We start from the raw sequence: 24,317 nt of genomic DNA, 5'->3' as shown, positions 1-24,317 counted from the left end.
CGGATTGATACCCTTGGTTTGAAAAGAACTCACAGCACTCACTTCACGCTACGCAACAAACCGGTTGGCGTACGCTTCACGCGCGTAAAACACACGCTCACATGCTTGCGGCGTTCCGTTGCGTAGCTACCAACCACGGATAGAGCGGTGTTATGCTTCTTGGTGGAAGTTTATGCTGCTTTGCGAGATGTAGAAAGACTACGGAGCATGCGTTGCATTGGTTCGCAACTCAACATGTGTTTCATGCTACTGTTGGCACCAACCAAGGGCTGCTGTTGTCAACCGGTTGTTTGTAAACAAATACCATCAGCATCATTATCATCATCATCGTCATCATCATCATCATCATCATCATGATCATAGGCAGGAGGATATAGATTTGTTTTATTTTTAGCACGCTCTATTCTAGCATGAAAAAGAGAGAAAGAGTGCAGCGATGGGCGCGTGTTAGCCATTGCGCAACTTGTTGATTTGGACAGTTTGGAAGCTGAAACGCCAACGCGAACACCAATGTGGGAGAATGTCCATAAATGGGAACGATTCGTTTGTGGCTTACACAAACACACGAGTTTCAATTCTCCGTCCAATTACCCGTTGCATAAGAAGCATGGTACGGTTTCCCTAGCGGTGAGCTGTCACACTATTGATTGTGATTTAGTGTTTGCCGCCCTTATGACTCATTTCAAGGGCAAGCTAATGAACTGTACGATTGAGGTAATAAATGGAAAATAGATAGAAGAAAGGGCTGTTCGTGTACCATCCAATTAAGTATTTATTACATGGTGTTACAATGCTGTTTTCTCCTTTTGTATCCTTTCCTTATTGCAGATCTGAACATCTCCACCATGTGGAGTCGATGGAAGACATCGATTCTACTGTTAACGGTCTTCTGTTGGATTGCTGAGCATACGCCGACGGTGGCGGGTGTGGCCGGAGTGGCTGCCGGTTCTAGTCACAACTACAAGATCAACCCGAAACCTTGTTCGGTGAACGGTTTCGAAGGTACCTGCATGTTCGTCTGGGAATGCATCAAATCCGAGGGTCAGCACGTGGGCATGTGCATGGATCAGTTCATGTTCGGATCCTGCTGTTCGCACAATCTGACCGAAAATGTGATACCACAGAACTACCACCAGACGGTGCTGGGCTACCGGCCCAAACCAACGGCATCACCGTCCGGTGGCAAGTATAAACCACCAAGGCCAAGGTAAGTGAGAATCGAATGAATCAGTTTAATGCTTGCCACATATCCTCATCTAACCGAAATGTTTCTCCACTTAACTTTTGCCCCTCGGTGTATGTGTGCCATCAAAACAAATGGAATTCCGGGACTCCTTAAAACTTTACAAACTGATGCCAAATAAATTCCAACCTACCAAAACGCTTCTACACGCATGGAACGCCTCTGCCATGGAATTGGAATCCTTTCCTGAATAAATTCCCACCCCAAAACAACGAATTGCGCTTGATGCAACGACCATAACTCAACAGTACTTTTGTTAGTAGTAATGGCTACACGACCATCTATCGACCGAATGGCAGTGGAACGCTGGTGATACGACCGTCCCACAATCATCACCAGCAGTCACATCCACATCACACATATCATCATAGTAAGCCCGGCCATGGTACCACCAGCGGTAGCAGTACCAATGGCAATGGCGTTAGTAGTTCCAGTAGTAGTTCCGCTAGCAATGGGGGCGCGTTCGTCACCGGCAGCAATCACTTTAGTCAAAAGCCCACAGAAGGCACTGTAAATAAACATTCTACCTTATCGACGCTAGTACAGCAGCAATCGGGAGCAGTGGATCAGGAGATGGCAGCCAGTGCAGCGACCGGTAGGTTACCAGCGGAGTCTTTCCACTCCTTACTCCAAGACTAGGGGTCATACTGGAACTGTTATTGCTGTACAAAATGGTTTTTGTTATTTAATGTGGTTTTGTTGCTTCCCACTTTGTTTTGCTTCAGGCGTTTTCACAACCCACTGGCAGGCCACGACGGAGCCAAGTTTCATTACGCGAACGAAACCGCCGAAACCAAACAAACCATCGAAGAAACCGATCCTGTCCATCTCGAACAACATTCAAAGCACCGTGCTGAAACCAAAACCATCGGTACGTTATTTTGTGTGATCGCGTTTGTTTTGTTGGGAAATTGGAAAAATTGATCGCCCACTTCATGGAATTATTGTCGAGATTGTGGGAGATTAAATTTCCTTTTTGGCAGTTGCAATTTTCTTCCTTCTTAACACAAAACATTTCTTTATTTCTTTGATTATTTATATTTAAATTTGTCTTGCACGTTTTTGAAGGCAAAGCCGACCAAGCAAAGCACTACTAGTACAAGCACTAGTACCACTACCACTACGACGACGACGACCACTACTACGACGACACCGAGGCCTACCACCAGAAGAACCACGACATCGTCCAGCACTACCAGCACCACTACAACTACCACGGCCAAGCCCACGGCGACCATTGCTACCAGCAGCTCAACAGGTTCACAACTGCTTGCAGCATCCCCATCTGTGATTGACGTCGACGATGCCACGCCGTCCATTTCATCCTACACAACGGCACCAGGCCGATACACGATTTCCGCAGCAAAAAACGCTGGTAAGGGAACCGTACGGAAACCACGCTTTCGATTTTCAACAAGCTCACTTTACGAAATTGGATGAAATTGCTCCTTCACCGGCGCATCCTCCCGGCGGCATGGTTGATTGGAGGACCATTTTTCTTTGTTTCCTAGTTTCTTGTTTGATACATACATTCTCTGTTTCGTCTATTTCTCGCATGATAACGACATCCGACATTCCGGACACAAACAAAAAACCCTGCAGAATGCGGCATACAAACGATGGGCCGCCCGGAGACACGGATTGTCGGTGGCAAAAATGCCCCGTTCGGGCGCTGGCCCTGGCAGGTGTCAGTGCGACGGACGTCATTTTTCGGATTCTCCAGTACACATCGGTGCGGGGGCGCTGTCATAAATGACAACTGGATAGCAACGGCAGGCCATTGTGTCGATGAGTAAGTCGGAAGCTGAAGTTGACCATTCCCAATACATCCTGTTTCCCAATGTCCCATTTTCTGTATTGATTGATCCTAATTGCTTCGTTCCGTTTCGTTCACCTTTTTTCTGCTGCTTCCATTTTTCCCTTCCCTTAATTTTTGTCTGTCTCTGTCTTTTCGGTAGTCTTTTAACGTCGCAGATACGGATACGGGTTGGCGAGTACGATTTCTCGCACGTGCAGGAACAGCTGCCATACATCGAGCGTGGAGTCGCACGGAAGGTGGTTCATCCGAAGTATAACTTCTTCACGTACGAGTTTGATCTGGCGCTGGTTAAGCTGGAACAACCGCTCGTGTTTGCACCGCACATCAGTCCGATCTGTTTGCCGGCGACGGACGATCTGCTGATTGGGGAGAATGCGACCGTTACCGGTTGGGGCCGTTTGAGCGAAGGCGGCACATTGCCATCCGTGCTGCAAGAGGTAGGTGATAGATTTAGTGCTAGATTAAGGTATTGAATTTCATTGCAGGACAATTTCAAGAGCTTCATTTGTCAAAGAATCTTTATTAGGAACAGTTTTTTCTGCTGCAACAGCAAATTATTTTCCATAACATAATTTTATCTTGAAATTATATTTCTTAAATGCTTTGTTTCCAAAAAGTTTTTTTTTATTTTAACTTTTCGTAAAATAAATAAAAAATTGAAAGTCTTTGTGACAAATTTGAGTAACTTATTTCGATTTGTTTTCTGAAACAAATATTTGCAAATATTTGTTAAACACTTTTAACAATTATTCCAATAGTTCAGTATACTTTTTTCGTTACTATAATGAAAAAAGTCCTCATTACTGACGAAGACTAAACTTTTCATAATTTAGCTGCACCATTTACAATATTAAATGTGAAGGTAAATTTTAATTGCAAAAAGCAAAACTGGAGATGAACAAAACTGAAACAAAAAATTGAGAGATTGAAAGAGTTGAGGTTCAAGATGGTTTGTGTGGCTGAATCCCTCAAGAGCTGTAGAAGTTTCCATTTTTACTACGTAAAGAAGCTTGCGGTGCTGAGCTGTCGGTCCGTATGATAAAACGTTTTCATGATTGAAGTACGTTGGAAGCAGTTTTCTTCAACAATACTTGTTCCTTACGTTTTTATTTACAAGAAAAATACTGAAAATGGAAGAATCCGCCATACGTAAAAGTGCTACGCTTTGCATGCATAGTTTCAATTATCAGCTAGTGCTAAATGCACATCACACCGGCGTCTTAATTAAGGAGTTGTTTTTTTTCTGTTCGTTGTCTAACCTACTTTCGCTTCTATAAAGGCAATAGGTATGAGAACAAAGAGTATAACAGTAAGTACTCAATTAATTTGTAACTGAAAACGAAATGTGCGACGTGCAATACCACAAGTATCTACAAGTATTAACCTTTAAACCAGATCTAGAATATTTGTAGGATTAGATACTACAAACATAAAAGTTTTGGTAAATGTTTTCAGACAACGGAAGTAAAATCAGTAATCGTGAATATGAAAAAAATGAACAAAATTAAATATCAATTTATCTTTAAATAAATTATAAAGAAAACAAAAACGCATGTTGATGGAATACTTCATTTTGTCCCTGTAATTCCATACGTTATGGCCTTTCTAGCATCATCGCTCCAAAAACCCTTTTTGTTGATGAGGTTTTTGATATTTTTTTAAAATATATTTTTATTCCGTCAGCAGCATATGGCGGTAGCGATGACATAAATGACAACAACCTTTGCAGGTTTTTTTATCCTGTTTTTTTATCCATGTGACTTTTAAGATGCTGGCATGTTTTATGTTCGACTTGTTTGTCTATTCGTTTGCTTGCTTTCACCATGCGTTCGTACGCTTCGTCTAGCCGATGGAGTGAGCACAATTATTTTGTGTCAATTTGATATATGACACCAACCTTCGTTAAGAGTCAGCCATCGTGCTGTTTTCCTCAATGGTGGAATGTGTACATCCTTACAGGAAAAAAAAGATACATTGAAACAGAGCAAAAATACCTCACAGTCTTGAAACAATCCTTGCTTTCGACGATAATAACATTCTCTGTGCGGGAATGAACTTTCCAAATCTTCTGGCTTAAAGCTGGTGTGCCAAGCGTGACTCTGCTTTATCATTATTTACAGTACAAAAACTTCTTTGTGTACAAGCATTCAATTTTCACCAGCATTCAGAATGGGTTTGAGCAGGTTCTTTGCAGTACGACGAATACGTGATAAGTAACTTTAGTTTTCTGTAACTCATAAAAACACTCCCCCATTCTCGGTGTTACGAGCATTGATTTCTTCATCCTTCTGGGTCTGAAGCTGGAAAGGTCAAAATGGCAAAAGGCGTTTATTTTGTGGACCAGATTTGTATGCATAACCGTCAACCCGAAAAGAGATACAATCCTTTCAAGGCAGCGCGTGTCAAACTACGTCCGTACCACGTGTCCGTACAGTGGAGCTAGACGCTTTTGGGGCGGATAACCGATGTATGCCTGCGCGCCGTGCATCCCATTCCCCGAAGGAATTAATTAAGAACGTACGAGAGACGAATTCACAAGTTCCTTTTTCCCATGCTGACTTGGTGAGAATTTTTGCTTTCGCTTGTCACATTTCACATGTATCATTGTGCACGCAGTGCCGCTCGTTTGTATGTATTAAAGCACTTCGTCGATAGCATCGTCACGTCGAATGAAGTCGTACCGGAGTGTTGATGAAATGGTCCAATGACTTTCACTAGCGGCTGCCGGTGTTTCCGTGTCCATTCGTATTCGTTTCGATTTGTGGTGCTTTGCAATGATTCGATTTCCTTTTTTTTTTGGGGCGGTTGGTAAAAAGATGGTGAAAACTAACACTTCCTTTTACAGAGCAGGCAGAGTTCGTTAGTTGTACGAAAGAAGCCTTAATAGGGTCTTGCGTGTGTGTGTGCAACTTTATCGCACTGCTGTTAATGGCATTTGTAAGAAAGTTGCTATTAGAGGAAAAGGTTTGAAAAGAAAAGAAATGACGCAGACACACGTACCCGGTGGAATGGTGAAATGGCAAAAGATCTGACTTTACGAAAGTCGTGATTTGTGTTTATCTAGTGCATGAATCAGGGAAAGCACACCCGCAACACACCGGGCGTGTGTCGTGCCGGCAATGGCTAGTGGGAGTTTTTGGGAAAGTTGTCGATAAATTCGGAATCAATAGTTTGCAAAGAAGATCCAACTTTCGTGCTACCAAAAAACAGACAAGCAAACAAATGTCTATGAGTGGTGGTCAGCGAAGAAATTTATCCGAATGTTCATGTAAACGATCCTGCCGACACAACAAAAAGGAAAACAAAATAAAATAAAAGGACGAACGAGAATCTTCTTGCTAACGAAGAAAGGAAAAATAATTGGAAAAATGGAAAAACGACGGACATGTTTGATGTTGACCTCTATTGGTCAATCGTACTGGATGGGGAGCATTTTTCGCTTTTTGCAATTTGAGTTGTTTGTCAAACGTGATGCCATAGCTCTTTCGGACGAAAATCAAGAGCGGACCATATGGAATCCCTTCAAAGCGGATAGTCAATAAACTACGAGGATGATACATGACGCTTGACAAGTGAACGAGTAGTGATTTTGAGATTTTTTAAACGATGTATGTACAGAAGGTAGTGTGAGTTTATGAGAAACTCCGCAAATGCATACTACTTGTCTTGTTGGAAAATTTACGATAAAACGAAATTTGTCATATAAGTACTTTAAATAACAAAACAGAACTCACAAAAATCCAAGAAAGCATTTACTCAAACTACCTTTAAAATGTTCTCAACAGGCAACAGACCGTCCATCCGGAAGTATTCAGTATAAAAACCCCAAACTACAGTATAAAAGAAATTATAAAACTTTCGTTTCAATTCGAATGCAAATAAATTGCTCTCAATATGTTATTTTCCTCACTCATAAGGTACCACACTTTGAATCTTGTTTCGAACGATTTATTCTTCCGTTTTTTTTAATCGTCATTGTTAAGCCATTAAGATGCGATACAACTTCTCCTTCGTATAGTGCATACAGTTGATTAAACTTCACCTACTCTGGTGAAGAAATCAAAATGAAGAGAACAACTTGAAAGGATGAGAAAGGAAAAAATTACGCGAATTTCCGACCAAGGATATGGTGCAGCTAGCGATACCGTCTTGGGGGAAATGGGAACTTTTAAAAGCATTAAGTATTTCTTCCTTACGACCTGCATGCGAATGAAGAATTTTGTGAGCATGAGGAAGTTCTTACCATCCATCCCATGCCAGCACCGAAAGTGGTGTTAATTGATTAGAATCATGAGAAGCGAAAAAGTGCTCGGTAGAAGTGATTCGCCAAGAAAATATTCTGTCGGTTGGGAAACTTTGTGCAAAAATTCAAGTTTTCAGTTCATTTGAGCCATAAAAGTTCGGCCGCATACGAGTGCGGGTGTTTTTGGGTTGGGAAAATGTTTCTCAGTCTCAGGAATGCATCGAAGCGTTAATCTTGTCATGATAAACGTTGCAAATGAGGATAGCAATTACATTTAATGATAAAACCAATTGGATAGTCATGAGTGTAGTGCATGGGATTGAAATAAATTCTTAATAAAACTTGATTTTGGATTTTTTATTGGAATAAGATAAGAGGTTTACCACCACACACAATTTTGTAGTAATTTCATCAAAACTATTTGGCCATCTTCGTACCAATATAACTCGGTGAAAAAGGATCCGTCACAAGTTCGATCGAGTTTAAAATAATGGGCATTTACTGATGCATAGTACCAGCGAGTGGCATAAAACATTCCAGGCAACGTTCCCAACAACGTTTTCTGCTGCATTTTTCATATTTTCAACTCCTTCGTTTCTTCGTTTGTTCATTTGTTTGGACTTTCGATCCGGGCGCAAAAACCACCACCGTGCACGGCGGTAGGAAATTCCATTCCGAGTAAAATTCTTCTCCACCAAAGAAGCACCCGCATTCGTGCTTAGCCTTTTGAGCGAATTGAAGATTCGAAGGATGCCGTTTGCCGTTTGCCTTCTAACCGCACACGATTGTTGGAACAATCGAGCAAAAGTCCTTTTCATTTCGTCTCGTTTTTTTTTTCTGGAAACCCGTCAACACTTGGGCGCTCAAGATGCAGCATCTCTTTAGTTATTTATTTTTTTCTTCTTTGCCCCAAGGCAGTTCCTTACGTCAAGATGGCCTATGCCATTTCTCGATAACTTCCACAAACGGGTTTTGGAAGGAAAATTGGGTTGCAAACCATTTTTACCTTCGACTTGTAGAACCGTTTTCCAGGAAAAGGCAGATTGTCACTGTGGAATGTGCTGTAATCAATTCGACTCTCGTCAACTCTTTCGTCGAACAATCTGGAAAGAAAAAGGGGACATTTTTTTTAAAACATTTTCATTTCTTAACTTCCATCAAAAGTGATTGGCTTCTTGGTAAAGAAACACCAATTGTAAATGTATACAAAAGGTTAACAAGAAACAGAAAGTGAATCAGCATATTGGCTGATAAATATAAAAAGAAGAAAAAAATCGTCCATTTCCCAACGTTTTGTGGTCGTATCTTGAGGAAAGTTTGTGATGGTGGAAATGAATAAATTGTTTTTCTCATTAAGCTTCTTCTAAAACACACTCCAGCACTCCACAACACAGCTTCATCTCGTGATGGTGATAATGGTAGAGTTGGTTCTTTGGAAACCTCCATCACTTTTATCTTTACCAACTCGAACGTTTGCGATTCGCAAAGCATTGAAAGACATTGTTGTATGTTTGGTATAGGAAAGAAATCGTGCAAATTCTACCACACTGCTGGCTTTATGAGCGAACATTCCTTATGCGTCTTTGTTAAGGGGTAGTAATATGTCTGCAAAGACGTATGAAATGCGAACAAAGAGTGAAGTGATGAAAAGGCTAAAGAACGTTTGATGCCAATATAGGATTCCTTTCATCATTAAAGCATGATTTTAAATGTGGCGTTTTTTGATTGAAACAAGAATTTAAATAATAGACCTATGTTTGAAAACAATTCGATCGGAGTATTACACGGAGTATTCGGACAACTATTAGTCTTATGTTTTATCTACTTTAACTGTTATCACATTTCATGTCATCGAGCGATTATTAAAGTGGATCTCTTTCGTTCACTGTAAATTACGAAACTAATACTACTAAACCACAACGTGACAACGATAATGAATGTTACTGATAAGAGCAAAAAAAGCCGTCCGCTTGATCTTTATTGGTTTGCTATACTATTTATCACAATTTTTAATCACTTTCGGTTCGGTTTTACGCTTTCGTGCCCACAATCTCATCCTTCAACCATACATCTAACGACGTTCCATAAAACACTGTCAACAATGTTGGCAATAATCACCCATTAGGCAAACCCTTGATGGTTCTGATTGAGGTTTTCAATCCTTCAAACGAGGTGGTAACGAACGCGTGAGAAAGTTAACTGATGGTGCGAAAGCATGAACTCGGGAGAGAGAGAAAAAACCCATAATCCTAGATTACCACATCCCAATCGTTCTGGGGCATTTCGCGGCCAGAAAGAAAGTCACCGCGACTTGTTTGGAAGTGAAATAAAAAGATTTCTCCAAACGATTTGCTCTGAAGTGTTTCGCTCTCGGCACAGGAAAAGCTGTTTTACGCCATTTAGTGACATTCTTTAGCACGGCAGCCATCGTGCTACCGTGATAAGCGGCTGCCGTTGTGGTTAGATGATAATTAGAGGGAAGATATTAGAGTGAGCTTCCCAAGGGCACGTTCCCGAGTTGAAAATTCGTTCTAACCGGTGTGAAAGAATGTCAAGTGATTGAGCTGATGATATGGTTTTTTCGCGGTTTTGACGATATTATCCTTTAAAGAAGGGGAAGATGGAAATGTTCTGCAAAAAATACCTTTCTCAGTTTTCGACTAATTTCAATCTGCTTGATATCTGGCTTGAATTTTTTTTATTTCTATGTAGACAATTTAAAAGTTTAATCTGATAAGGAACAACAACCACTGGCGATTATAGAAATATGAGACTTCTATTCGCATGAAGTTACTGAAGTTCGTGTTTTATTTGTGATCCTTTGCACATTTTATATTTTGAACCGATATCAATTTTACATGATAACTTCACACGGAAATTCAGCATCAAAGTGGAAATCCGCTTTTGCTTTTGCACGTCATAGTAATAAATTTTTTATCAAACCACACGTGGGTGTGAAGATCTCGAACCGGGGATAGATGCTGAAAAATGGGACACAAAAATAGCCCCCCGGCCATCCACGAATCCGTTCGCCGTTTTGGGCAAGATGTTGGCTATAGCGCGCGTTTTGCGTTGTGGAAGGTAAGTCATAGCGGATGGACAAACGTCTTGGCGTTGAATAAACCCCGCGTTTTTATTTTTCGTTACCCTTCCAAACGGATCGGATCGGTGAAAATTCCTTCGGGCATGCTTGAATAGATATTATCACGTACGTCGCAGCCACATTCTAGGACAGCATTGACAATCGTGTTAGGTTAGGTAAGAGTTGGTTAGCGCTAGCAACGGAATGTTCCCTGCCGAAGGAAACGTATCGCTTCACGGAAATACCGCAGAATAAAGAAAGCATAATAGCTTATGGGAAGAACGTGTGATAGTGACTCAAACTAAGGTAGACTATAAGTATACCGATAGTAAAAAAAACAGGATAAGGTGTGAAAGGAAAGCTTTCGCCGCTACCACGAACTGTGTTTTTTGTTGAGCAAATCCATTCCATTTAAGATACATTTCTTTAAAATTTGAATTTTTTTTCTACTTCTTATTGTAGTAATGAACCGTAAAATAAACATAATCCTTTTCCACTCAATACTTTTATAGTATAATGTGAAATTTATCCTGCTTTTTGGACGCTCTATATCAATATCAAACTAAATTTACGGATGTACACACAAAGGAAGATATATTTCAAACATCTATATCTGCACCATATTGCAGACGAAAATACTCTTCCCTTTTTTATTAAAAAAAACAAGAAATAAATCTTATCACTCTTAACCCGAGAACGCACGGTTTGACCGTAACAACTGAAAATAGGGTAATCAGAACGGGGATTCTCCGCTTTTTTTTGTCGCTTCAAGGGATGAAAAGTGCCATTTCGAGAACCCATTTATTCGATGGAAATCCCGATCTCTCCAGAGATGAGGACTAAGTTTTCAATGGGGAAAAAAGGAATTACCTCACGGACGGCATGAGGGTTTTGGGGGAATGATTTGTTGTCGATTCTGGAAATTCGTCACACCACGAACGTCGACGGCACCTTGCATGCGTGGGAAAGTGTAGAGTGGCAAACTCGTCTACCATCGTAATATGATCGAAAATGGGATGAAAATAGCTTTTTCCACGTGTAGAATACTGGTAGCTTTTCCATCGTTTTTTTTCCAAAACCAGGAAGATGAGATTTAGCGAAAGAAGGACGTCGATAATAGGAACGAAGCTCAGTGTAAATTTCAAGTGTGTTCCTAAACACGTTCCTTGCACAAACGTTAGATGCCTTTGGTTTGCGTGCTTTTTTGTTCGATTCTGAGAAATGTTTTTGTGTTAGAGTTTGAGCAGTATCACGGCGTACAAGGATGATGGAAGCTTTTGAAATGCAGCAACAACAACACAAATTCCACAAAACACATAAGGGATCATTCAATTCTTACGTAACACTGCGCGGGAAAGCGGGGGAAAGAGGGGGGTCTGCTAGAGTTACGATTTGTTACTCAGAGGGTAGGGTTCATAACGTAACATAAAGTAAGATACTAATAAATTCTTGATTTTTATTTCATGGGAGAAAAATATCAGCCATGAAACACATGATCGATAGCGTGAATCAGTAGAATGAAACGTGAAGTATATTTCGACTTTCGTAAATTTTACCATGATTATCCGGTAAAAACCTCCAGAAACGATTCTTCGAGATCAAGACAACGTCAACCCCATATAGCAAAAAAGCTAATTTTGTAAGAATATGTAAAATCCCCATTGAATATATAGGATGCTCTCTTCTTATTTCTAAAGATGAAAGTGTCCGTTTTATAGGACAAAATCAGAAAGACATTTCTATATATTGGAAGTGGTAACAAACATTTCATATTTTTTTAATATTTTACTTTTTTTATATTGATATTCATATTTTAAAAATTATTTTAGATACATACAAATAAAGCAGTATTTTTTGGTAATTTTTAAGACATTATTGTATTACGATCGTTTGACACAACGGCAGCTGAAAAGTTCGAGGCTAATTGGCCCTGCCATTAGCATCACAAAACCTTTTATTTTATTTATTTATTTATAATTTATGATTACGGCTTCGACCGTATTATCAACCTCAGAATGCTGCACTCGGCATACTCGGTTGTAGATGTGTGACAAAACCTTTTATAAGTCCTTTTTTGTTTTGTGACAGGATTGGACAGGAGAGATTAGCCAAACTATAATATAAATAATAGAGAGGGTTGCTTGCTGCGTTACGTTTTGTTACGATAGAAAAGAAGCGGGTTGAAATTTAACAAATTTTGCGTCACGTAATACGTGAATCATCCCTAAACGGAGTAAAAAAAATGGACAAGTTAAAGCGAGTAAAGCAAAACGGTTGGTTTTGCGGTTTAGCTGCACGGAAGGAAAATGTAAGATTTTCTTAGCCTTGTTATCATAGAAAATGAACGAGAATTTCATAAAAAACCAAAACTCTTCTTTATGGTGTGTTGGTTGTACGCAACCTGCGGCTATGTGGCTTCAGTTCCAAATGAAGTTTTATTTTACAATCACATTATATTGAGGTTACTGAAAAATGTACACTTAACATAAAAAATGATGTATGATTTATTAAAGACAATTTCAGCAATTTAATAACTTGAAGGTTAAATAGAAGCGAACAACTTTGAAGTTAAAGTGGAACTTACATCGAAAATTGACACTCTGGCCTTTCTTTCCTCGTATTGTTGTGTTAATTGACGATGATAAATGTGGATCGAATATTATCGAAACGGAAAAATAGCTTTTCCAACCCCATTTTTATCGGAAACCATTTATCACCCTATAAACCCTGGCAACTGAAGACAACGCAACAATTCCGAGTCGATAGATATCGGTTATTCACTTAGTTGATTGAATTTGACACATCTTTAGAAAGCGGAAAATTGATGTCTTAAGCGAATGGGGAACAGTAACAACTGTTCGACCTTTAAAAAGCCACAGATAAATGAGGCATTTGATCGATTTTACACAGTCACAGACAGCCAGTGACGGATGATAAAATAACCAATCTGTAAGACGTACTTTGCTTTCGAAGCGAATCAACAAAAATTGTAAAGAAACCACTTCTTAGGACACTTCTAGTGAGAATTTCAACTCCTCAAAGTACCAAACTATGCGATTTGGCGATGTTGAAAGCGCTTGAATGAACAACGACTGCCGGAGAGAAATGGATTTAATTGTTCACCCATCCGAAAGCAATCAATCTTGTTGAAGCCTTTTCGCTCCGTATCACTTAAAGATGCGTTTACTGAACGATCGTCACAAGCAGTATGGCGCCAAGTGAAGGATTCACTGCGGAAAGACCGAAGTTTGAACATTCGGAAATGGTACACAGCTCATCCTATATTTGCTAACGTATAGCCCGACATTATCATCATGCCGTTGGGTCCGTCCTCTTTATCATTATCGTCATCATCGGATGAATCTTTTCCGTTTTCGGTAACCAAAGCAAACAGCCACAAGCGTCCTGTCGTCGGGTGTCACTAGCACTAACTTTTAATGGCCATCGAGATAAACGTTAGAACGGCAATCCAACATACCTCAGCCACACTGGTGCAGTTTTCACTAAGATTGTTCTTTTTCAGCAGATTAGTAGTTCGCTCACGCCTATTCTTATAATTCCGAGGGAGAGAGGGAGATTTTTGTGAGATTTTGACTAAATCACATCTCTGCCCGAGCACCTGTGCTGTAGCTCCGAGCGTACCTTTTGTGCCGGAAGCGGGCAAACGAACTGTCATTTGTCACGATGCTTCGGCAGTTCTTCAGGGATAGTAAAGATTTGTCATTTGTCGTCTGTTTTTCTGGTATACCTCAGTTCGTTGAACGGTGCGAAAACTTTATCCATCGCTCATGTGGCTTATAAGCTAGCTCGTAACGATTGAAGCGATGGTACGACAGGTAGCGCCTTTAGGACGTAATGCATGAATGATGCGACGCGTACGATGATACCATGCTTAAAGATATTGAAACCATCTTTTCCAAGGATCTTTTGAACAAGTGTTTCTGATGCGCTTGAAGAGATATACGACTTAAAGCTCAGTTGAACTGTTAAAGTACAAAAAAGAACATTTAAGCTTCTAGTTAGAGATACATTTTTGATTTGTAAAACTCCCTGCTTAGTTGCACACTTTTGAAAGAAAAATAAATCAATCCTCATAGTGTACAACCGAGTATTTACATCTCGTCCAAAAGGTGTTCATATAACACCGAAATGTGTCTGATCTATCAACACTTCCGTTTCAATAATGCACTTGAAAATACACTTTCCATGTTCGCCCTTGTCACCCTTGTCGTTGAGCAAACCTTTCGACACCGGATACATTCTACTGTGAGATCCAATCCCTTATAGCATCAATTTGCAACCCATCCGGAGCACTTTGCAAAAAAGTCATCCGGAAAACCCCCTTTTTCCGGTTCTACACCAACCCCCAAAAGGGTATATTAAATTCATGTTACAAACGCAAACGGCGAGAAGTATTAGTTTCTCAAGGACCTCCTGTTTGGAGTCCGGCAAGTTCAATGAAGCAACGCGTTTCAGCTAGAAAAGGCTGATGCTCCGTAGCGTAACATCTCGGGCCGTTGTATTAATTAGGCGTCCGGTGCTGATTAGGTCCGGTTGCCGAGGGTAACGGTTGGCCACCGGCACTGACGTATGAGGCGTGATGGTGAATGATGGAACGGTTCTGCTTGTTAGAACTGCCTCCATTAAGCATTGATAGTTTCGCTCGTTGTTCATTGATAATTAATTGATTCCAAGAAGGTTCGGAAGTTCGGTTTGTTTCCGTGGTGAGGATGGGAAAGTTTTTGAACCATATGGAAAACTTTATCTTTTTATTAGAGTATTGGGGAAAGAATGTCTGATTAAGAGTTGGTTGCATTTATTGATAGCAAAATATCACGTGTTATTGATCGAAATTATATATGATCAGTAGTTAATTCTAAAGAAGCGTAGAAAAAAAATCATTACACGTGTTACCTTAACCAAAAATGTACGTTCGATTACCAATATAAAAGAAGTAAACTTTTCCTTATTATTTCCTATGCTAAACCTTTTGTACTTTCTTCCTATTTTTATTTTGCTTCCTGCTGATCGCCAACACAAATCCCTCCAATAAAAGAAGGTGGCAAAATCGACCTCACAGATGGTTGCATATTTATCGTTTAAGTTTCTTTTTATTTTTGCTCTCGTCGTCCCCGTACGACTTATCCGTTCGTAAACTTTTCATGATGCTTATGATTCCATTGGCACGTACACATTCTTCTCTCTTCTCAACCCTCCATGGTTGGTTGAGTTATGAGAGCCGTTTATTATTCATAGGAATGCATTTTTCTGCCATTATTTTCCACTCTCTCTTTCTCTGTCTCTCTCACGCCATTTGTTGTGTGTGCTTTCTTTCATTTTGTTTTTTTTCTTTTCCAATACCGCCAGGTGTCCGTTCCGATCGTCAGCAACGACCGGTGCAAATCGATGTTTTTGCGCGCCGGCCGACACGAGTTCATACCGGACATTTTCCTTTGCGCCGGTCACGAAACGGGCGGGCAGGATTCGTGCCAGGGAGATTCGGGCGGTCCACTGCAGGTAAGAAAATGGGAATACTGTTCGAGGGGTGGAAAAATATTACCAACTCTTGCGTTGTATGAAGTGTGTGCCCTTCGGTGACCGATCCGTTCTTGATACTTTATTTCTTTTTGGGGTCTTCTTTCTTTCCCCTTTTTCGTTCACAGGTTAAAGGCAAGGATGGTCACTACTTCCTAGCGGGCATCATCTCTTGGGGCATTGGGTGTGCGGAAGCGAACCTACCGGGTGTTTGTACGCGAATATCGAAGTTTGTGCCGTGGATCATGGAAACCGTTCTGTGATAAACACGATGAGACATTGGTCTGCGGGTCACGATGCTGGGAAGCAAACCAAACAGCGGGAAAGTCGTAGTCTTTTAGCCGGTGTCGTACATTTTGATCAGCGCGAGAGTGAAACAAAAGCAGTAAGAAAAAAAAAACAATCGAAATGAGATGTAAATAACATTGATACAGGTAGTTAATCATCAAACACGAAACTGAGGGCAATGCTGCAAATGTGAGCAGAGTAAAACATTAACATTAAGAAGCTTTATTTAAAAATATTCCTTTACTACGAACACTTCAAAGCGGGAAAACAGAACATTCAAATTAGGTGAAATACTTGTGAAATCGATTAGAATACTAAGCAGAGCCGCAAACCGCTTATTATTCGTGCAACGTTACAACAGAAAAAAATCATAAAGAACCACAATTTCTAGTGAAAAACTACGAACGAACAACAAGATTGTAAATATAGAAGCAACAAAATGTGCAGGAGAAGAAAGGTGCTACCGTCTAAACTGTATGCGATTTGTGAAAGGTTTTGAAAAAAAAAATATTAAGAAAAATATTTCTCAATGTAAATAGAGTCGTTAACACAAACGAGGTAATATAAACGAATAACCATATGAATGAGGACAATAGGCGATATGGAGCAAGAAATGGTAAATTAATTTGTACATATCAATGCGCGTGATCAAAGCTAGCCAGAACGAGGTAAAAAAAAAGAATGTTGTTGGCCGATCGCTTACACTTTGGCCCTCCCCCTAAGGTATACGCACTAATTATGTTCATTAATATTATTATTTTATTATGGCGGCTTTTTTTCGATTGTTTGCTTGGCAAGTTATAACCGTTATTAGTGATCGTGTGTTCGCAAATGGCATTCCTGTTAATAGCTGATTATTATTCCTTCACATACCGGTGTATTTATGTTCCAATTCTGTAGCTGCAGCAAAATAGTAAATAATATTCTAATTTCCAAAGAAACGTATCGTACGGTGGTGTGTTTTTTTGTATCTCACTTCTTCTTTTGTTCGGGGCGGTTTAAGTACGATGTGGTCGGGCTGCTGTGCGTGGTTTAACTGCGGCATATACTCCCAACAATATCCAGATGACAAAAAAAAGCTTCGCTGTGGTTCCAAACAAGAAAGAAATGTGTTTTTTTTTATTCGTAAGTATTTGCATTTCTGTATCATTACTTACCACAGAAGAATACTACAATCCAGTAAACCCACACGCTAATATTAAAGGACAGGATGACGGCGAATATTTTCGAAAACACAATTACAAAGTAACATTCCTCTAGAAATCCGTACAAAGCAAACACCTTCACCAGGGTAATGTTGTTCTGTAATACACACGAAATACACACGAAAAGATGAATATTTTACACACTTTGGGGATAAATTTGCCACATAAAGATAATTTACCTTATATATTCCACAAACCAGCAACATACCGGGCATCAGCTTAATGACGGTAGTGATGATGTGATACGGTACAAACACGTCTAAATGTGTGTAAAAATCACACACCTTTGCGATCATTGCATCACTAAACTGCAACCGCGCTAGCCCGTCATCAGATGCATCGATCGTTCTGGCCGAGGTTTGCAATTTATCGCATCGTAACTTCATCAACTTGAGTAATTCGATTGTTTCAACTGTATAATAAACGGAACTGGCCATCCACAAAAAGCCAAGAAAATATCCCAACACACGGTAACAGTCACGGGTACACATCCTGGAAGCAAATGCAACATCAAACTAAACTGAGATATTTTTTTTCTGAAACTCACATGGCCTGCTAAAGATTATTAAAAATTTTAAAAATTCATTTTATTTTTTTTATTTGTTTTCATTTTGTTTTTTTTTTTGTATTTTTTAAAACCGAGACAACTCCGTCCAAGGCCAGGCCGTTCTTAAGAAGTAAAAAATAAAATAAAGTAAAATAATTTTTAAAAAGTCCTTAAAATAAGGATTATTAAATTGTTTTCGGTTTGGTTCGATTGTAAAAGCCAAAAGGATCATCCATTTATTACGGTACGCACTACATTGAGAAAGTTCATCCAGCTGTTGTAACACAATGTAACGTTGAAAGTAACGCTCTCCCGTACTCTACGAGCGATGCATAATAAATGGATTATGCTTTACCAAAAATTAAATCGCTTTAAAAAGAAGAAAAAAATAAAACAACAATTCCATAAAACATTGAAAAACGACCATATCTCGTTTAACATCCATCATAAACAGATTACTACCGTTTGCTGATTCCAACAAACCAACAATGTGCCACCGTCGTTGGTGTGAGTTTCCACCCGTTTCACATAAAAAACACACACACAAAAGGGATTTATCCGTTCAAAGTGGCCCTTTTCTTAATGCAAGGCCATTTTTCATTCGAGGTTTTGCCTGCTGATTGTGTGTGTGTGTTACGGGTTGTTATTTACAGAAGCTTCCCGATAATTTATTAGTTGTCACACTTCTATTTCCCCCCCCCCCCCCCCCACACACACACACACCGTTCTACACTGTTTCTACACATTTGTATAAGGCTGTACAAACGTTGATGGTTTGCCAAGAAAGGTTCGGCATGGGTTAAGAGGAAGGAGGAGTTTTTTTGCCACTTCCATCTTGTTTCTTGTTTGTTTAAGAAAATAAAATTCAATGATAGAAATGAAAATGAAACAGATAGGAAAAGAAAGCGAACGAACGGAATAATCATTCTGAACTGGCATTTGTACCTTCGTTCCTTTTCGCCATCGCAAAAATCGAATTGCATTATGATTCGGCACGTCGGACTTTGTTTCGGGACGGGGTTGATTGTGTGAGGCCCTGACTCATTTCGCTACTCCCTCAGCCGTGCTTCCGTTTCCTTCCTTTTCTACCACACAATTAGGAAGCGGATCCTATTCCAACCGCGGTAAGTGTGAGTGCGAGTGAGGTGCCGAAGAAAGGCAATAAAACCGTTTTACCAGCGTTATGTCAGCGTTTCATCCTTTCCCTTCGGCTTTCAATTCGGTTTGGCTCTGTGCCAAACTGCCAGCCGACTGCTAGCCCCATTACCAATTCCTGCGTTGCGGAAATGTGACGGCATCCGGCAGAGGGAAATTGTTTTTATGCTTCCCATCCAACCAGCTTGATCATTCGCTCCCACACGCTTCCCACCAGCCAATGCTTGGCTACAATTCCTTATTGCATGCCTTTCACGACCGAGTCCACCGAGTCGGTTGCATAGTTTTTTTGGGATGGCCTTTCGGTTTTACGGGATGGGCATCGATGGGATGGTACGGCCGTACACACAGCTAGACGTTGCCACATTGCAACTCGAGTACGTGTGCGGGAATAGACCAAAAACGAAGCCTTCATTTGGCAAACCCATCTATACGTGTTGTGTTTGTGTCTGTGTGCAATGGTGGTGATTGAAGTTTGTCTCGTTGCCTTTGCATTGAACCCACCACCCGCACAAGCGCCCACAACACCTACAGGAAAGCATGGCAAAAGAAAAAGACCTCTCACCGGCAACTACTTTCTCCGCAACGTTTCCGTTGCATTTTCCGGCAAAGGACTTCGGGCGAACGGATGGCATAGGGTAAAGATTGTTAAGTCGTTATTGCTTATTGTAGCGGTTTAGAGAGGGTTTTGTGCAATATTGCAACCCGGAACAACTCCGGAGAACGGAGAAGGTAGGCATCGGTCACAACTATGTACTGCGAAAGCATGTTCACCATGAACCTTTGGATTGGAGGGCTAGAATTTAGTAAGACACTGCTGTGAGACACAGCTTTGTGAATTGGTTTTGCGCGAACCGAACGTACGGTGATGGAGAGCCAGCATGGGAAACGACGAATGAGGGAAACGAATTTTAGTAGAACGGAAACATCCTTCCGTTGCCCTTTTTGCAGCCAGCCGACGATTGGGTTCCCGGATGGTCGCCCGTGCCTCACCCTTTACCGTGTCCTCATCGTTGAATCCGGAAACCGAGGTAGGAAATGGCATAAATTGTTCGAATGCTTCGGTTCATTTTGCTTTGCGGTGTGCCTGGTGGATGGTACTGGAATTTGCTCTTTTACCATCTTCATTTCGAATGGGGGAACCGGTCGTTGGTCGGTTCGTTACAAACACTGATGTGTGCGCTTCACCAGACAGCCGCAACGTGTGTCGTTGATTGTTGATTGTAGTATTTTTTTGAGTTTTTTTTTCTGTTAAACATGGATTTGAAATGTAAAATTTTAAATTAAAACAGCTACATTACGAAAACGAAAATTCGACGAAAACGAAAATTAAATACGTATTGTTTTGAATGAGCATTTTTTTTTTAATTGCAGTTGAAATTTCTTATCATTTAATTTGATGCGTTTTTAATTTACGGAGGTGTGAACCGACAGGTCTGGGTACCAAATGCCATCCGGACCGTCTTCCCCCTTAGCAAGGACTGACTATCCTGCAACGTGGTAAAATATGTCTTGATACGACCTGGCCATTCTTAAGAAGCAAAAAAAAACAATTACCGAGATGTTACGTATTGATAGGTGACCGCCCTTTTAAAGTCGTCCGAAACTTCGGCTATCTTGGGTCAAATGTCAACATCGACAGTGAGGTTAAGATATGCGCTAGGGTGCTGATGGCCAACTGGTCTGAATTCTCCACTCAAAACACCTATCGTGGCGATCGTAGCCGGAATTAGACAGATAGCTTGTATAGTTCCAGTACTCATATAAGTCTCTCATGGACATGGACATGGACTCTGTCCCAAACAGACTGCCTTATCCAAGATCGAGTGGAAGCATTTTTGGACAATGAAGGTGACGCTATAATGACGATCTCTTAGACGTGAGTACGATGTACTCACGATGTGAGTTACACTCGCCAGGTGTGCTGGTCATGTCATTCGAATGGCACCGGACGACCCAACGCTTCAAGTCCTTTTAGGTCGTCCACATAGACAGAGGAGGCGTAGTTGGCCCAAACTGAGATGGAGCGATGACGTTGATACGTAAATGGATCGGTAGACGACTGTGCTTGATCGTTAACGGTTTAGAAGAGTTTTGAGACAGGTCCACACCGCAAGAAGTAAGTAAAATTTATATATTCTCTTGATCAACATCAATAATTCAATCGAATCATGTGTAGAAAATGGGTTTGTTCTGGCCGAAGATGAACTTCGACCTAGGGTTATTGACTGATCGCGAATGTAATGGTTATACACCGATCCGGTTATGGACAATGTGGCCTCGTTTTGTAACAATGCTAATGTTTAAAGCCTCCCAACAAAGTATGTTATCACTGAATCACTGATATGAAAAACCTTCAGCCATTTAAGCTTGCTGAAAAATTTACGATGAAAATATTGTTTTTCTGGTACACCGGAAAAACTGTAATCCATCTTCATAATTTGGGTTCTTTAAGGCAATAGATCATTACGAAAATACCAATCAAAACAACAGACGATCATTGAGGTAAGGATTTTTTTTCTTTTCGGCTTTTTTTGTTGTTTACGCAACGCCACGAGTTAAACGATGAAAGTTCTCATCATTTGCCCCCAAGCAAACGATAGATGGGAAACCCTTTTCACTGCTTATTTTTCACTCACCAACAAACCATTCTTCATTGTTATTCTTCACATGTGCAAATAAACAACTCACAGCGACGCGCAATACTGAGTCCCGCTGTCTAGGTCATGGAAAACCCGTAAGATGAAAACATGCTGGAACTGATCATATTGCTCTTTGACGGGTTCCATACGGTTATGATCGTAAAGGAAGGGAAGGTTTTGTTGTACTGACACGAAGATCGATACGAACGTTCATTCAGTCTTGAACGAATCTTCTCCCTGGCTAGTGTTGTGTGGTGGATATTCATCTAAAAATTTTAAATAATTACCTGTGCAACAGTATTTAAAATGTGTTCCGGTGCCACATTCAAAGCGTTGGGCTATTTTTACGCTGGCTGCAATTTGTTCATGTCAATCAGTGCCATTATGAACGCGAATCGTGTTAGTCAAATTATCGGATATGATAATTGTACCGGTGGCAACGACACATCGAATGAAGATGACAGCAACATCCCGTATCAAACGTGTAATCAATGTGAGTGCATTTTAAGTGATTGTGCTTAAATTGGTTGAAACGGATTCCTCTTCTGCTTTTCGTTTCCGGAATTCTTTATAAAGTTGGACAAACAAACAAAAAACTGTTTGACAACGGCTGATGAATGTTTCGTTTTGTTTTCAGTCACATATGGCTTTTTAGTGGCCGCTAGTGGGTTGGATTGTTTCATGTCATTCGTTTTAATGGTGGCAATTTTTACGGTAAGCAATGAATAAAGTGTTGTAAAGTGTCAACAAGCAATAAGTATGTTTTCTACTATTGTTTACATTCCCAAAAAATGAACCATGCTCGAAACAAAGCGGAAGTGTCTTCTCCTGAAGCTGTACACACTACACCTGTGGTGCCATATGTCATTTTGTTTCTACTGCTGGTTGGCCATCCTGCTCGCGTTCCGTGGTGCGGTCACCTCCAGCACCCTGCTCTCCGTGTGGGGTGTCGTGTTAATACTAGCCAGCGGTATGTATGTATGATGAAGATAACGCCCCGTTTGCATTGCCGGATGATGGTTTCGTTGGTAAATTAGTCTTCACGTTAAGTGATTTATTTGCCTACCTCTTTACCTTCTGTGCGCAACGGGATGCACGTGACCGCTAATCTTCTGCCGGCATCATCACACAACGAACGCCAAAGTTTACTTCGCGATGGAGGTCTGGATAACGAGGGGAGCCTACGAAGCCATTCGGCAGGAACATGCTAAGCAGATACAGGCAGCGCAAAGTAGCACCGGTAGCGTGCTGCTGAGTATGGGTGGATTTATCTTCTGAGAAGTGTATCAGCTTCAATCCTTCGTCAGTACCAGGCAAAGTGGTCGAGTACATGAGTGAAGCTAGGCAGGAACGTACACGCGTGATGATATACGACAAAGATGGTAACACCGTACACATCCGCTTTGAGGTTGACTTATCCGTTCTTATGTACACGCGTATATGTACCGGTTCTAGGTGCGGTGCAATGGATGAGTCAATAAATTGAATTGGTCCTGAAGTGGTAAAGCGCGTATGCAGTGAAGCGTTCTTAATGAGAAACGGATTGAAACGCAAGATAATAAAGTATGAATCTCTTGTTTATGCGTTTTTGCAGGTTAGTAAAACAGGAATGCTGGTAGGCCGAAAGATTAATTTACAGAAACCGATAGTAATCCGCGTAAACAATGGTATTTTGGCATATTACAGTACAACAATATTGTAGAATATTTATGTTTTTCTATATGTTAAAAACAAACAGTTTTGGTGTCGCTGAATAAACAAGAATTTTGTTTAAATTGTTTTCAATAAAACTGACAGAATTTAAAATAATGTTTATAATATTAAATTAGTTTCATATAATATTCTATATCCTACATTTCATATTTAATTTTCTTTAGTTTATGAAAGAAATTTCCGGAGAAAAAAATCAATGGAGACGCCTGGTGTTCTATAGAGACGCCTAGAGTTCAATGGAGACGCCTGGTGTTTTATGGAAAACACTGTTCGGAAAGTACACAAAACCCCATCCCTAGTGCAATCAAAAGCTATTTCGGGGCTTAAATTCCCCCATTATCATTCCAACCACATCGTTAGTGTAAAAACATTTCTATCGTCCAGCTGACTTACAAGAGTTGACAATAAGTCAATGAAGAAAGGAAACGAAAACAAGTTTGACAACGTTTCGTTATACGAATTCGGCAGCGCGATGTTATCCATTACGACAGATAGCTACTTTCCATACACGTTCATTTGTATTCATATCCTTTACGGCTTTGTTAGGCCGTTTGCCGAAACCTCAACACGGGCACAGCAACATCTCCTTCCATACATGTTCATTTCGACAGATCGTACTTGCTGATGGTAACCTGAACGAAATGAAAGTCATACCATGGAGATTACAGTACCTAGGCACGATTCGAAGCGTTTAAATAAATTCAGCCGTCTGTAACTGATTGCAAAAGTGGTACGGAAGGTGGAGGTAAATTCGCACCAACGTTCGTTCGCCGATGAACGGGATCAACATTTCAATAGGACGACCGCGTTAGGAGTGAAACGCACCATAGTGCAAACTGAAGCGG

The 24,317-nt window shown here is 40.5% G+C and overlaps 3 protein-coding genes across 4 annotated transcripts in view; 2 read left to right on the top strand and 1 right to left on the bottom strand.

The window, feature by feature from the left end:
* LOC125764310 (serine proteinase stubble) overlaps window positions 1-17,151 on the top strand; it is a 99,425-nt gene extending 82,274 nt beyond the window's left edge. For both annotated transcript variants that reach the window (XM_049428449.1, XM_049428450.1), the window contains 8 exons: window positions 829-1,207; window positions 1,492-1,838; window positions 1,969-2,114; window positions 2,312-2,618; window positions 2,846-3,035; window positions 3,202-3,499; window positions 15,755-15,904; window positions 16,051-17,151. In XM_049428449.1, coding sequence (XP_049284406.1) covers window positions 829-1,207; window positions 1,492-1,838; window positions 1,969-2,114; window positions 2,312-2,618; window positions 2,846-3,035; window positions 3,202-3,499; window positions 15,755-15,904; window positions 16,051-16,185 — 1,952 coding nt within the window. In that variant the 3' untranslated portion in view covers window positions 16,186-17,151. The remainder of the gene's footprint in view (window positions 1-828; window positions 1,208-1,491; window positions 1,839-1,968; window positions 2,115-2,311; window positions 2,619-2,845; window positions 3,036-3,201; window positions 3,500-15,754; window positions 15,905-16,050) is intronic.
* On the bottom strand, window positions 17,142-18,022 carry LOC125764365 (uncharacterized). Its single transcript, XM_049428530.1, has 3 exons — window positions 17,595-18,022; window positions 17,368-17,512; window positions 17,142-17,294 (listed from the first exon to the last, which is right to left on the bottom strand). Exons 1-3 carry the CDS (start codon window positions 17,904-17,906, stop codon window positions 17,209-17,211), a joined length of 543 nt encoding a protein of 180 aa, XP_049284487.1. The 5' UTR covers window positions 17,907-18,022; the 3' UTR covers window positions 17,142-17,208.
* A 3,553-nt stretch (window positions 18,023-21,575) lies between these two features.
* Window positions 21,576-24,272, top strand: LOC125764359 (uncharacterized). Its single transcript, XM_049428523.1, has 4 exons — window positions 21,576-22,252; window positions 22,397-22,473; window positions 22,573-22,729; window positions 22,904-24,272. Exons 1-4 carry the CDS (start codon window positions 22,066-22,068, stop codon window positions 23,035-23,037), a joined length of 555 nt encoding a protein of 184 aa, XP_049284480.1. The 5' UTR covers window positions 21,576-22,065; the 3' UTR covers window positions 23,038-24,272.
* The last annotated feature ends 45 nt before the right edge of the window (window positions 24,273-24,317 follow it).

Source organism: Anopheles funestus, chromosome 2RL (genome assembly GCF_943734845.2).
Source record: "Anopheles funestus chromosome 2RL, idAnoFuneDA-416_04, whole genome shotgun sequence".
NCBI classification, from domain to species: domain Eukaryota; kingdom Metazoa; phylum Arthropoda; class Insecta; order Diptera; family Culicidae; genus Anopheles; species Anopheles funestus.
This window is presented reverse-complemented; position numbering and strand designations above follow the sequence as displayed.